Below are 14,490 nucleotides of genomic sequence, written 5' to 3'. Positions count from 1 at the left end.
CAGCCACACTCAGTTCTGGGTTATCGATCTTTGGAGTTTTACTCAATTGCTGGCTATTTTTCAGTGATATTTCACATTATTTCGAATACAAGTGTAGAAAAGTATTGATATAAACCCACTTGAAATTCATGTAAGCTTTAAAATAAAGCCTTTATTGTTTCCACAAAACAAAATACAAAATTTGAAATCTTCAAGTACAAAATACAAGATATTAAATACAAAATTGGTATACAAAAAAGACAAATTGAGTTTTCTCTTCTTGTTGTGTAGCCTATACAAAAAAGACAAATTGTATATATTTTTTCTTCTTGTTGTGTATACAAAAAAGACAAATTGTATATTTTTCTTCTTGTTATGGAAACCAGGCCCTATTAAGCATAGGCCTCTCCCAGTTTTCGCCATTTACTCCTATCCAGCGCAAGGTTGAACTACAACTATGATGGGTAATATAGTTAGGTACTGTACTTATTGAACTAACGTGTGGCCACTGCCTTCCCAATGTAGTCATCCCATCTGATTCGTTGTCTACCAGCTTTTGTTGTTCTTAAGTGAGGTGTTCCAGAGCGTTAACCTCTTCGTCCATCTCCATTCATCTGTCGTCCCCTATTCTGATGACATGAACTGCCCATTTCCATTTCAGATTTCTAATTGTCTTGACCAAATCTTAGGTCTGCGTGATAAGAGTTTATGAAAGAGTTTCTTTCCATCTGATCTTCTAATATTCAAAACACTTCTCTCCATTGCCATTTGAGTGGTCATAATTTTTCTTCATTACGTTCTCTTTGCACGGACATGTTTGAGAACCATAAGTTAGTGACACAACTCCTGAGTATTTCTACCTTACTTTCAGTGCTGATGTCCTTGTTTTTAGAATGGATTTCAGTGACCAAAATTTGTTCAGGCTATTGAACATCTACGTTTCACTTCTTTCTCTGTCCTATCCTAAAACGAAAGGAGCTGACCCAGGTGAATTGTTTCAGTTGACCATTTTAATAGAGAACCATCTACTATGAGATCCTCTTTTTCCTTATTGGTCATAAGATGCTTGTGAACTTAATACCGTAATATTGTTGCGTTTTTTAAAATATTGTTTGAAAGCGAGTAATCATGCATAACAAACTAGACTAAAATACACAGTTTTCTCAACAAAAATCAATTGCATTATTCAGGGGTACAACAGTACAAAATGATAATACACTTAACAATTAAAAGGAAAAATCTACCACTAGAAAGCGCAATATACAGGGTGTTTACGAACTCCCTACAATACTGTTGAGCATTGTTCCTTGGTAAGAAACATAAATCTAAATAGCATATTTAAATTGTCCGGAAGTCTTCAGTTACTCACATAGCGGCCATTTTGCTTTTGTCACTTATTTTTTTCTAAATAATGGTTAAACATTTGAAATTGAAACTTTTCACAATCATTTATAACACCTAGACAAAGCTACAAAAATATTATGATGAGTTTGTTAAAAATGATTGTGAAAAGTTTTAATTTCGTATGTTTAACCATTATTTAGAAAAAAATAATAAGTGAAAAAAGCAAAATGGCCGCTGTGTGATTAACTGAAGACTTCCGGATTCCGGATAATTTAAAAATGACATTTTGATATGTATCTTACCCAGAAACAATGCCCAACAGTATTGTAGGTAGTTCGTAAACATCCTAAAGATACATAATAGATTAATAATATTATGAAATAGAATTCTTGCAGTTGCAATACTATCTTTGTGCGATATCAAGAAAAAGTATGGTACTATAATAATAATTATTATTGATAGTTATGGTACCGTACTATATTAATCATAGATCAAATAATGTTACAGTATTGTGATAATCTAAGAGTAGATTATTTTGTATTGACGAAAATGATTGACTTGAAATTTTAAACTAAAGGTCCTTATACGATGAGGATCCGACAATAAGAAATTCAATAAAATTCAATTCAAGATGGCGGATAATTACTAAAAAACCATGTTTTTCACGTTTTTATCGAAAACGACTCTAACGATTCTCTTCAAATTAATACCATGGATAGCTATTTATAGGTCCTATCAACTGACATGAGTCTCATTTCTGGGAAAATTGCAGGAGCTCTGTAATATTCTTGAGAAAAATGGCGGATAATGACTAAAAAATCTGGTGTGGTACACTCACACAACTTTCCTTGCTCATTGAACTGTAAGCCTCATTCTTAAAGGGGAGAATAATTAAGGGGAATAACATAATGACGATTGGCGCCAACATATATTTGAAACTACGATCAGACTACTGTATATGTGTATGTATATAATTGTTTTCAGAGTAATTTTTCCTTTGTGTAAATTTATTACGAAATTCGATTATTTTTTTAAAAGTCGTCAAAAAAGCTGTTCTACAGAAGAAATATCTCGTCTTTTAAACTTTCGACTTTTCGTTCTTTTTATAAACTGCTCACCTACCTACCTCATGCACGAGAAGGAGGTTACAAAGTCCATTTCTCAAGGATGGGGTTCACCCCCATTAGTTTGCCAGGGAAAAGACTCATGCCAGTTGATAGAGCTGATAAATAACTATATAGGGTATGAATTTGAAAAAAATCGGTCTCGTCATTTTTAAGAAAATCGTGAAAAACATGGTTTTTTAGTAATTACCTGCCATTTTTCTCAAGAATATTACGGAGCTCCTGCAATTTTCCCAGAAATGAGACTCATGTCAGTTGATAGGGCTTATAAATAGCTATCCATGGTATAAATTTGAAGAAAATCGTTAGAGCCGTTGTCAAGAAAACCGTAAAAAAAGTTTTTTAGTCATTATCCGCCATTTTTCTCAAGAATATTACGGAGCTCCTGCAATTTTCTCAGATATGGGACTCATGTCAGTTGATAGTGCTTATAAATAGCTAGCTATCCATGGTATAAATTTGAAGAAAATCGTTAGAGCCGTTTTCGAGAAAACCGTGAAAAACATGGTTTTTAAGTAATTATCCGCCATTTTTTCTGCCATCTTAAATTGAATTCTATTGAATTCCTTATTGTCGGATCCTCATGGTATAAGGACCTTGAGTTTAAAATTTCAAGTCAATCGGTTAATTAGGAATGGAGTTATCGTGTTCACAGACATACACACATACACACACACAGACCAACATCCAAAAATCATGTTTTTGGACTCAGGGGACCTTGAAACGTATAGAAAACCTAAAATTAGGGTAACTTAATTTTTTTGGGAATCAATACTTTCCCTACCTATGGTAATAGGGCAAGGAAAGTAAAAACCATGTTTTTCACGGTTTTCTCGAAAACGAATCTAAAGATTTTTTTCAAATTTATACCATGGATAGCTATTTATAGGTCCTATCAACTGACATGAGTCTCATTTCTGGGAAAATTGCAGGAGCTCTGTAATATTCTTGAGAAAAATGGCAGATAATTACTAAAAAACCATGTTTTTCACGATTTTCTTAAAAATGACTAGACCGATTTTTTTCAAATTCATACCCTATATAGTTATTTATCAGCTCTATCAACTGGCATGAGTCTTTTCCCTGGGAAACTAATGGGGGGTGAACCCCATCCTTGAGAAATGGACTTTGTAACCTCCTTCTCGTGCATGAGGTAGGTAGGTGAGCAGTTTATAAAAAGAACACATAGTCGAGATATTTCTTCTGTAGAACAGCTGTTTTGACGACTTTTAAAAAAATAATCGAATTTCGCAATTTACACAAAGGAAAAAGTACCTACTCTGAAAACAATTATATACATAGACATATACAGTAGTCTGATCGTAGTTTCAAATATATGTTGGCGCCAATCGTCATTATGTTATTCCCCTTAATTATTCTCCCCTTTTAAGAATGAGGCTTATAGTTCAATGAGCAAGGAAAGTTGTGTGAGTGTATACCACACCAGATTTTTTTAGTATAGTCTAGTAATACTTTTATCGGATAAAATAATTCTTTTTTCAGTATAGACAATAATTGAATACTGTATATGCAATTTTAACAGCTTTGTTTCCTGAATAGTGCGTGCTGACCTTTTTTTTAAAGTAATTTCGATAATCCGGATAATTTGGTAATCCGGATGGGGTCCGGTCCCAATTAATCCGGATTATTGTATAGTCTAGAAATGCTTTTATCGGATAATGTAAGTCTTTTTTTCAGTATAGTCTAGTAATACTTTTATCGGATAATTGTGTAAAACGTACGAATTTTTTAAATAATAAATTTTCCGCAAGGGACTCCCTATCATTAGAAGTCGCACGAATTTACTTTTTAATTTAAATTACGTACAAATTGATCAATTCTTTGTAGGTACTCACTTTGAACTTATGTAGAATTCCGTATCTATTAAGTAAATCGTATCCCAAATATTTGACGGGCTGGCCGTTGGCAGCTTCGTTCAGCTGGAAAACATCGAATGACCACTCGTCGAGAAGCTGCAAAATAGAAAAACAACAAATGATCATTTGATAGCCAACTACAACGATTTAATTAAACTCTATATGATGGTGATTGATGATAGTTTGATCAAATCTATCAAACCACAATTTAGTATACTGTATTTAACAATTAATAGGAAACTGGTAGATTGAGAAACTATTAATAAAAACATTGTTCAATAATACTTGTCTAATTCGGTTGAGTTGGAGTATTAGTTCACTTATAATAATTGCCGTCCACCACACAACAACATAGCGTAGCTAAAAAAATGTCATTTGAAAGACGAACGGTAACCGACGCATCTCCTAATGTTAATCAATTTGTCCATTTAAAACCGGCGTAGCGTACCGTAGATTTAACATTGGGAGATACGTGACGGCTACGTCTTCCGAATACGTATTTCTAGCTACGCTATATTGGTGTGTGATGGCCATTAGTTGTAAGCGCAGACGTCCGCCAAGTATTAATTGGGTGAAGTTTCCAGAAGTTTCTTAGTGGAAACAACATTGTAATTAATTTATGAATAAGAGCAATCCAGTGGATAAAAATGGAACTGATTATTATTAATCTCTTTTCTTTGCGTCGAACTTATAAAATTATGATTATTGTAAGTTTATAAGCCTAATAGTGTATTTGCAAATATTTGAAAGTACCTAGTTACTTTTGACTGCATGGTATATGTTTCGTGGCGGAATACCGAACTGACTCAACCGCACTAGACTACGTTGATAGATTGATGAGCGTATCTTAACCCAAGATGGGTTGTGATGAAGCACGTCATTCACATCCCAAATGTTGATAGAAATTCAATTAGTCCAATATTGCAATCGCAGAACCTGCTCTTCTGAGCCGATTGCTTTTGATATTGTAGAATGCAAATTGAACTAGCTAGTCGAAATGCCAGAGCAGTAATCAATTCACATGGTGGATTCTGTTCCTTCCAGACTGCTTGAAAATCCAGTTGTCTATTTGATATACGGACCATAATATCTAGAAACTAGATAGTAGTTTATAAATAGGTTAACCATAGGTAGAATATGCTGGTAGAGCATGCAGCCATGCTCATCTTTCCCCCAAGATTCTCTTAAAATATATGAGGTATTTGACCATTCAGATCTTGCTTTCAGGTCTAATTCCCTTGGTATATTTCAAGTTTATATAGTCTACATTCTTCTCTGATACAAATGATATTTGAGAGTATTCATTATGAGCATCATCCTCAATACAATCATCAAACATCATTATATTGAAAACATATTCTGTTTCAAGAATCTATTCAATTAACATTTATAATTCGATAAGATGATTCTAGTTCAACTAAAATTGAATGTCTAGTTATGCCGCTACACAACTGTGGAATAATTTATATCTCGATGCTTTCAATTTTTTTCATCACCATCTTGAACTATTGAAATCATAGTACAAATTGTTTGACATCACTAACGTCAACAGTCAATAATGCCATACAATAGCTAGTTTAAATCGAAAATGAATATTCATCCAATCTACATAAAGAGAAAACAAATGTTACATTTGCATATGAAGCAGAAACCTTGTCAGTGGGCTACTACTATATTCCAAGAGGACGCCAAATTCGGTACATTAGTAAAATAGTTCAAAATTCAATGAGTATTCAAATTCTTCATTGGAACTCAATTTTATTGAGGACATGAAGACAATATTCTTCCACTTGACCTCGTAAAGAAATGGCTCCTTCCGAAGATTACAGTCGGGTTCATGAATCCAAGTTGGAGAGAAATCTGTAAAGAGGGGAAATACATTGTAGTTTGGAAGAAGCTTTAGAGTCATATTTCCCCGAGGACCCTCTTCTCAATAGAGGGTAACGAACAGCGAATGGCGTCTTCTTGGAATAGTGAGACTCTCGAATTGTTGCAAAAAGGAATGTGATGGAAAATGTTGCCCCGAAAGTCGATTACAAGTGTTGCCAGCAGCGACAGGCTGACAGGACGAGGGCACTTTCACACATATCTAGTCAGCAGACTGAAACGTGACATGCTTAATCGATTGAATAAGTGCACGATGGTTTTGGAATTGGAAGACAAATCAAGCGAAATATGACGTGGTTCAATCCTATTGGAGGATCGCTTCAATGATTCCATGGAAAACACTATTCAACTCAAAGTTGTCGAAATCATTACACTCGAATACCAATAATATTACGTACCGTACTGATGAAAAGCAATAATAATTACTTATTTACTTACTTACGTCTTGGTAATTGCTTACAGCCCATTTAGGGGCTTGACCTTCTTCGAAATGCCTCTCCGTTCATCTCCGTCAGCAGCTTTCCTTCTCCATCCCCTCATACCCGCCTTCCTCAAGTCTTGTTCCACATCCTCCGGCCAGCGTTTGCGTGGGCGTCCTCGTAGCCTCTGTCCCCCTGGGTTCTCTCTGAAGATCTTCTTCACTGCTCTAGTCATTCATTCTTTCAACGTGACCTAACAAGCTCATTCTTTTGAATTTTATTTCATTTACAATTTATGGTTTTCTGTAGAGGTCACGTAATTCCTGGTTGGTCCTTATTTTCCGATCTCCATTGATGAATACGGGTCCATAATCCTTCTCAGGATTTTTCGCTCCCAAATATTCAGGAGATCTTCATCTTTCTTCGTAAGAACCCAGGCCTCTGCTCCATACAACACTGCTGGCTTGATTATTTTTTCGTAGATCTCGATTTTCAACTTATTTGATAACGCTCTGGATCTGAGATATTGGCTCAAGGCAAAATGGAATTTTGTCGACCTCGACGTTGTTATCTGTGGTGATTACAGAGCCGAGGTATTTAAACTCAGATACACTTTCAAAGATAAAGTATGTATTTCCAGTTCTCTGTCACCTACTCGTCTGGTCAGGTATTTTGTTTTTTGTTATTTGTTGTAAGTCCTATTTGCGTAGATCCTTCATGAAGTTGAGAAAATGCAGTCTCCAGAGACTTATATTTCAAAACCAAATATAGAAAAAATAGGATTGTACAAGTACTCATGATTTTAAACACCTCAGTATACAAGGACCAATAATATTTTGATATTTCGTTTCCGTATCAACTTTCAAATAAGTTTAAAAAATCTTTCTAAGCACTCATTTGAATCAAAAAGTAGGTAACTTCAACTTTCTCAATCACTAAATATGAAAAGAGCCTGTAGCCCGATATTGTATTCAGTTTCAAAAATACTCAGGCTACTTCTAATAAGATCAAGATCTATCGTTGAAATCTACTATTGGAACTGAAAAATATATTGAATAATTGATTTTCGATGCAGCTATTAAGTACAGTATTATATTTTTTCATGAATGATGTTCTCATAATATGTTTTTGTTTGGGAGTGGGCAGCAAGAAAATATGAACAAATAATAACGATGCGCTTGGTGTTATTTGAACCCACGACTTATCCGGCAGAATTTAACAGAAGATGAGGGATGAGGCCTTATGCGCTATCGTTATTAGCAATTATAGAACGGTATAATATGATCATATGAAAATAATATCAATGTGTATCAACTATACGTCGATTAGAAGCAAGCCCACAGACAGCATCAGAAGAAATAGCTTGTTTGAGACTATGTTGCAGTTTGCAATGCCTTTAAGCTCTTACGGCTTATAAGAATGACACTGCGCCAAACAAAGTATAAGGAGAAAGTTCAAGGAATGCTCACAAACGAATTTACAGCAAATGTAGGACTTGAACAGGGTGATGTATTGTCAGCTATGCTGTTCAACTTAAGCCTGGAAAAAGTAATCAGAGGAATAGTAATAAATCCAAGAGGAACGATAATGAACAGAATGTTGCAGTACATGGCCTATGCAGATGACGTAGTCTTGATTGCAAGAAATATCCGAACTCTAAAAGATGCCTTCAAAAAACTCGATGACGGATCAAAAGACATGGGATTCTCAGTTAATGAGAGTAAAACAAAGTATCTGGCAAGCAGCAGAGCCCGGCAGATTGGCGCCAGATTCATAGAGTGCAATAATTACACATTTGAAAGAGTGGAAAACTTCAAATATCTTGATTCTGTTATCACAGAGGATAACGATGTTGAAGTTGATATAAAAGCAAAAATAGCTGCAGGAGATAGATTTTATTATGCACTTGGCCAATACTTAACATCCAGAGCACTGTCAAGGAAAATTAAACTACAAATCTATGAAAATGTTATAAAGCCAATTGTGTTGTATGGGGCAGAAATCTGGGTTTTGAAAAAGAAAGATGAAGACCTACTGAGCATATGGGAACTGAAGATTTTGAGAAGAATATACGGTCCAGTATGTATTGATGGAGAATGGAGATTTCGTTGGAATCAAGGGCTACGTGACCTGTACAGAAAACCACCTATTGTACATGAGATAAAAGTGAGACGCTTAAGCTCGTTAGGTCATGTAGAGAGAATGAGCGATTCAAGAGCCGTTAAAAGAATCTTTAGCGAAAACCCATGTGGAAGAAGGCTGAAAAGACGTCCACGGAAGCGCTGACTGGAGGATGTAGAAGATGATCTTCGGAAAATAGGCGTTAGGGAATGGAGACGCAAGGCTGCCGACAGAGAGGAGTGGAGAGGCATTCTAGAGGAGGCCAAGACACTGGATGGGCTGTAGCGCCATGGAGTAAGTAAGTGAGTAAGTATAATATGATCATGAATGTACCTAAATTTTCAAGAGAGAAAGATAATCAATGCGATGATAATATCATTCCTCCTAATCTGTGTCTGAGATTTCGAGTGATTTCCATAGTTACTTTCATAGACCAAATCGCAAAAACATTATTTCAGATAGATCTACAAGAAAGTGACGTATTGACCAAGAATCAAATATAATCACCAACATAAAGCGTGACTAGACAGGATGGAATATTTGAATTCGAACAATTTGATTTGAATCTTACAAAATACTTTCGATTTTCTTCGAAGTCTAGTGAGCGGATTTTCTCAAAGCAATGAAATAGTTTTGTTGAGACTGATATTACTTGAGAACTTTGGAATTCTTGGAAGACATTTGTCACAGTGACATCAACTTTAAGTCTCACCCACATAAGGCCCACTCAGAACTCAATGAAAGTCATTGTTTGAATTCGGATGTAGCTGAATATGAAGTTTGAAGGACTCTTTGAATTTCTATTTGCACTTGTGTCAATGATTCGGTTCAGTTACATGATGGAACGAGATCCGGCGACTGATTTATTGAACAAAGGAATCCTATTAGGCTGGAGCACTTGGAAATTGAAATGAGTTTGAATTTCAAACTAGATTACGTTCTCTTCCATCATTCTCGAGTGCTGAGCTCAGTAATCAAATAAACGAGTGGAAAACAGTAATAGGTCTGAAAATAAAGTAACTGGCTAATATCGCCAAATAGATAATAACTAAGATTAGATAGCATCAGCTTGTTCTGGCTAAATGGTACAAAAACCTAAAAAGGATTTGAAGGAATTTTATTGCTCATAAATAGATTATTATATAAAATATTTGAAGATTGAGGTTATGTACATGTATTCACGGATCGGTGACCTAGAGATCGATCAAACCGAGAAACGTAGAATCTGACCAAAACCCCTTGGCAGAGCTTTATTGCAATCAGATGGTGTGCAATGTGAAAAAACACCTGATCACGTGGCTAATTATTAAGTAGCATGGAATTAATATTAATGTATAGAATATTAGCTAGCATGTAAAGAGCATAAATAAAAAACCAAATAAAAATAATTTAATGTATTCAGGAAATAAGAGGTACCAGGCGCATGAATACCGAATAAAATTTGCATGCACCAATAGTAAAACGGCAGTTAATAGGCGGCAATTGTAGGCCAATTCAAAAATATTTATATATATTTCTATAAATGTTCGGAATCTATGTTGAATTGTTATATAGTCTATGTTATCGATATGGCTCGAAAGCAAAGAAATTATTAATCATACAATCTAAGTAATATTTTGGTATTTTTTGTAAGATCTATTTGAACCTAAATGGCGGAGGACTAAGATATTTAAATTTTATGCTAATTTGAAAGTCGGAAATAGGATTTGTAAAACTTGAGAAAGGAGAACCAGCACTCGCCAGCCAAATGCCACCATAAGAGGACCCCAAATATTTTAGAGCGTAGTACCTTACTAATGATTTTGTAAAAGTTAAAGTTAAATTAAATTATTAAATTTCTTAAAAGACTTCGTGATGCTATTGTGAAGCAGAAGTCATTTTCATTTTTAATTAAATTTCTAACCCCTTGGAGGAGACGATTCCGGCTACCATATTCCCGGACCACATGGAGTTGGATCGACATCGGCGGCTTACAAGAAGATTTTCGACACGTGAGTGATAAATTTGAATTAGTGATGGGCGCCCTAGTGCTTCGAATTAATCTGATGATCAAAGCTAGCTCGTCGAAAGGGTTTTTATTATAAATTAAGAAATTAATAAGAGTAATACTTGCGCAAGTAAAATTAGTATTAAAGGTATTTCATTGGAAGAAAAATATAGATCAATATTTCAGAAATTTCTATTAAATCAAAGAAGTACAAAATCTAGGCTATTAAAACATATGCATATGATATTTAATTTTTGCAATATAATTTGCGATAGTTTATTATAGCTCTAATTCACTAGATGAATGGCTCTACCTATTCCGTCAGGTGCCGAATCTTGCACCCTGAGATAAAAATATATTCGATACAAAGAAATCTACTAAGTACTAGAGATTTTAATATATATATATATTTGGATTATTAGTGGCTAATTTATCAAGCTGATCTTAAAGCACATATTTTTAATTGAATTGTCCAAGTCGACAAGTATTAGCAAGCGCATATCGCAGCTACATGCAAAAGAATGCATATGATTTTAAGATAAAGGCACATGGTAATGATTCGTGCCATAAATCTAGAATATAAAGTTTAGCCTGTGATATTTTACTGATTTCAATTATTGTTCTATTTTTATATTATATTTTTTTATCGCTCTTTATATATTTTTTGCCTCGATTTATTTTTTGCATTATTTGTTTAATATATGTATGAACGTTCATGGTGTGCAATTTATTTTTTATTCCTCAACACTATAGTATAAGTATCATATTTATATATATTTATTATTTATTGAATTACAAGAGTTATAGGAGAAGCCCATATCTAGGCCTATCAAGATTTTTCAAGACTGAATACTATTAGAAAACCACGACCTAATTATATCAAATCTCATGCTTTACCGACTGATGCCAAGCAGGAGGCTAATCGTTATTTAAATATAAAGAATAACGTGACATAAAGACATGCCGTACCAACGTGGGACTGATGATGAGAGCCAAGCTCATTGAATAATTATTTGAAATTAAGTCAATAACCATATTGAAAATTGTAGATAACTTATACGAGTTTTGAGGAAAACTGGCGAAGTGAAATTTGTATTACTTTTTGGGGAATCAATAGCTTTAAAATAAAGAGAAATTATATGTTTTAAAGAAAATTTTATATTATTAGTACTGTAAAAAATACATGTTTATAGAGAGAGATTATATTTTATAAGCCTAAACTGCTATTACTTTCTAGTCAAAAATATATTATATGTTTAAGCCGTTTGGAAAATAAGTCACAGCCTGTAAACTAGCCAAGAATAAATTAAAACAAAACATTGGGGGCGCTAGAGCATTATAAAAAACTTAAGTATAAATACCTTGTTGTATGAGTATCCAAACACTTTACACATCACTGTTTCACTGTAAGTCCCGGTTTGTGTCTCTTTTTTAAGCATTTTCGCTTATCATTTTTATCACTGTTTAATTAGCATTTATCATATTTGACATAATGAATCACACTCCCGCAAACTCTGAAGTTTCATATATGTACGGCGGTTGCACAGATCCCACTTTGTCGACTCCAAGCACATCAAACCCCACCACAGTAGATGCCAATACGCCACGAGAAAGGGAACCAGGAAGCGTCGGGTCGATAGTCTTCGATCCACCAGGTCTGCAACCTCTATCATCCACTCGAATCGACGCCGCTGACACACCATTGAATCAACGGATAGTAGAGATCAACTTTGAAGGGGGCGAGGAGCAGCCTGCAGAACCCGCATCGCCGGAGGCCGAGTCACACCTGAGCAAACAAAGTATATTTTCAATCACAGAGTTAGATCCGCTTCAAAAGGTAATAATGGAACAAACTAGCAGTACTTTCAACATTATGTTACAAAAAACAATGGATAATATGATGCAGGAGATTAAAAAAGAGATTGCTACAGTAAAAGAGGAAAATAAACAAACAGTGAACAGGGCATGAAAGAGACCGCAGGCGCTATAAAATCAGTAGAACAACGGTTGGATAATATTGAAACTAAAGTAGAGAATCATAGGGAAGAATTAAAAGCAATGATAACCCTACAAAAAGAAAGTCAGGATAAAGTTACGGCAGGATTATCGGAAAGGTTGGATACGGTTACATGTGAACTCAATGAAAGGATAGATAACCTAACCACACAAATCACTACACCCGTTCAGGATATAACAAATAACATTAAGGCCGATTGCCACCAAGAAATCCACAAACAAATTACCGTTGCCAATCAAACCTTAACAACTACAGTTGACAAAAATATTAACAGTATTAAAGAAATACAAAATAAACAGATTAATATGTCCACAAAAATGAACCAACTGCAAGGTAGCATAAATCAAAACACAGAAACCTGTAAAGCTTTAAACGGAACTCTACTAATTCAAAAATCCACTCTGACTCAATTAAATCAAGAAATAAACGCAAATAAAATTACACATAATAGTCAATGGCAGATAACACAGGAAAAAATAACAGCATTAGAAAATCATATTCAACAACGACCTCAAGGGATTCAAACAGACAACCTCAACGTACATAGTATATTACAAGGACTAGGAAAATTTGATAATACTGATCGCCATTTGCAACCTCAACCATTCATTGATCAGATAAAATTAGTACAAACTCTTGCACCTACCTCTTGGAATTTTTGGCGTCTTCGTTGACTAATTTATTGATTGGCGAACCCCTGATGTTCTTTCGGAGTAGAGCCCATGAATTTACATCATTGGATGAGTTTGTAGCTGTCTTCCTGGAACAGTATTGGAGCAGAAGTAAACAGTTGGACGTGCTAGCGGACATTATATCATGCGATTTCAACCCTAACTTAGACGGTGCATGTACCACTTTCGTCACTGCCCTACAGTTTAAAAATTCTCAATGAGCGAGCCCATTAACGAATCGGCATTAGCAAGTATTATTTTAAAGAAGCTACCGTATCAAGTTAGAATGGCACTCGCCACACAACCCATTACTGATTGTAAGCAGTTGATAAATCATTTATATGGCATACAGTCTGCAATGGCAATATCAAACCACCGTTCAGACCAGAGATACGCACCAAATCTACATAACTCAAAATTTAATCAGTATAACAGCCAAAATTATGAACCGGTATCATATGATCACTACCGATCTGCTCCTCAATTTGAACGCCGCTATGAGCACAGGCAAAATGGTAACTGGAATAATGAAAAATTTCAAAATCGCACAACCAACCACTATGCCCAGCAGAGCAATCGTAAGAATCACTATGATGGCCGTGATCGATTAAACTCACATAATAATCACACACAGAACAATTACAACAGGAATCATAAACCGCCACCTCATCAAATAAATACAAATTATACATTAGCGCATGCAACAGGATTAAATCAACAAAAAACACAAGATAACCCACCACCAGACACACAGGAGCCCATACAAGACAGCCTACCGCAAAAAACCGCCGCCAACAATGCAATTAAAACCAGCCGCAAGCAACAACCTCTATTAAGCATCCTGTTCCCTACTGAAGATCTCTCACCGCCGGAGAACACCAACAGCCACCAGGATCATGCACTAATTAAGGAGTTAGTTAATACAGAAAAGATAAAAAATGTAACAGACCCGTGCACTGAACCTACAACCGCCTATCAAGGGATACCACCGAAGCGCACCAAGGACCAAGAGGATGACACCAGGGAGGACGGCATCCAGGACAAGAGGAGTGACCACCGAAAGG

The 14,490-nt window shown here is 35.2% G+C and overlaps 1 protein-coding gene across 1 annotated transcript in view; it reads right to left on the bottom strand.

Annotated features, from left to right (window-relative positions):
• The window catches only part of LOC111050664 (calcium/calmodulin-dependent 3',5'-cyclic nucleotide phosphodiesterase 1), a 753,503-nt gene that overhangs the window by 26,808 nt on the left and 712,205 nt on the right, over nucleotides 1-14,490 (bottom strand). The window contains exon 9 of the mRNA XM_039423890.1: nucleotides 4,304-4,420. Coding sequence (XP_039279824.1) covers nucleotides 4,304-4,420 — 117 coding nt within the window. The remainder of the gene's footprint in view (nucleotides 1-4,303; nucleotides 4,421-14,490) is intronic.

The sequence above is a fragment of the Nilaparvata lugens genome, chromosome 3, assembly GCF_014356525.2.
Source record: "Nilaparvata lugens isolate BPH chromosome 3, ASM1435652v1, whole genome shotgun sequence".
NCBI lineage: Eukaryota > Metazoa > Arthropoda > Insecta > Hemiptera > Delphacidae > Nilaparvata > Nilaparvata lugens.
The sequence above is the reverse complement of the archived record's forward strand: the minus strand, read 5'-3'. Positions and strand labels throughout refer to the sequence as shown.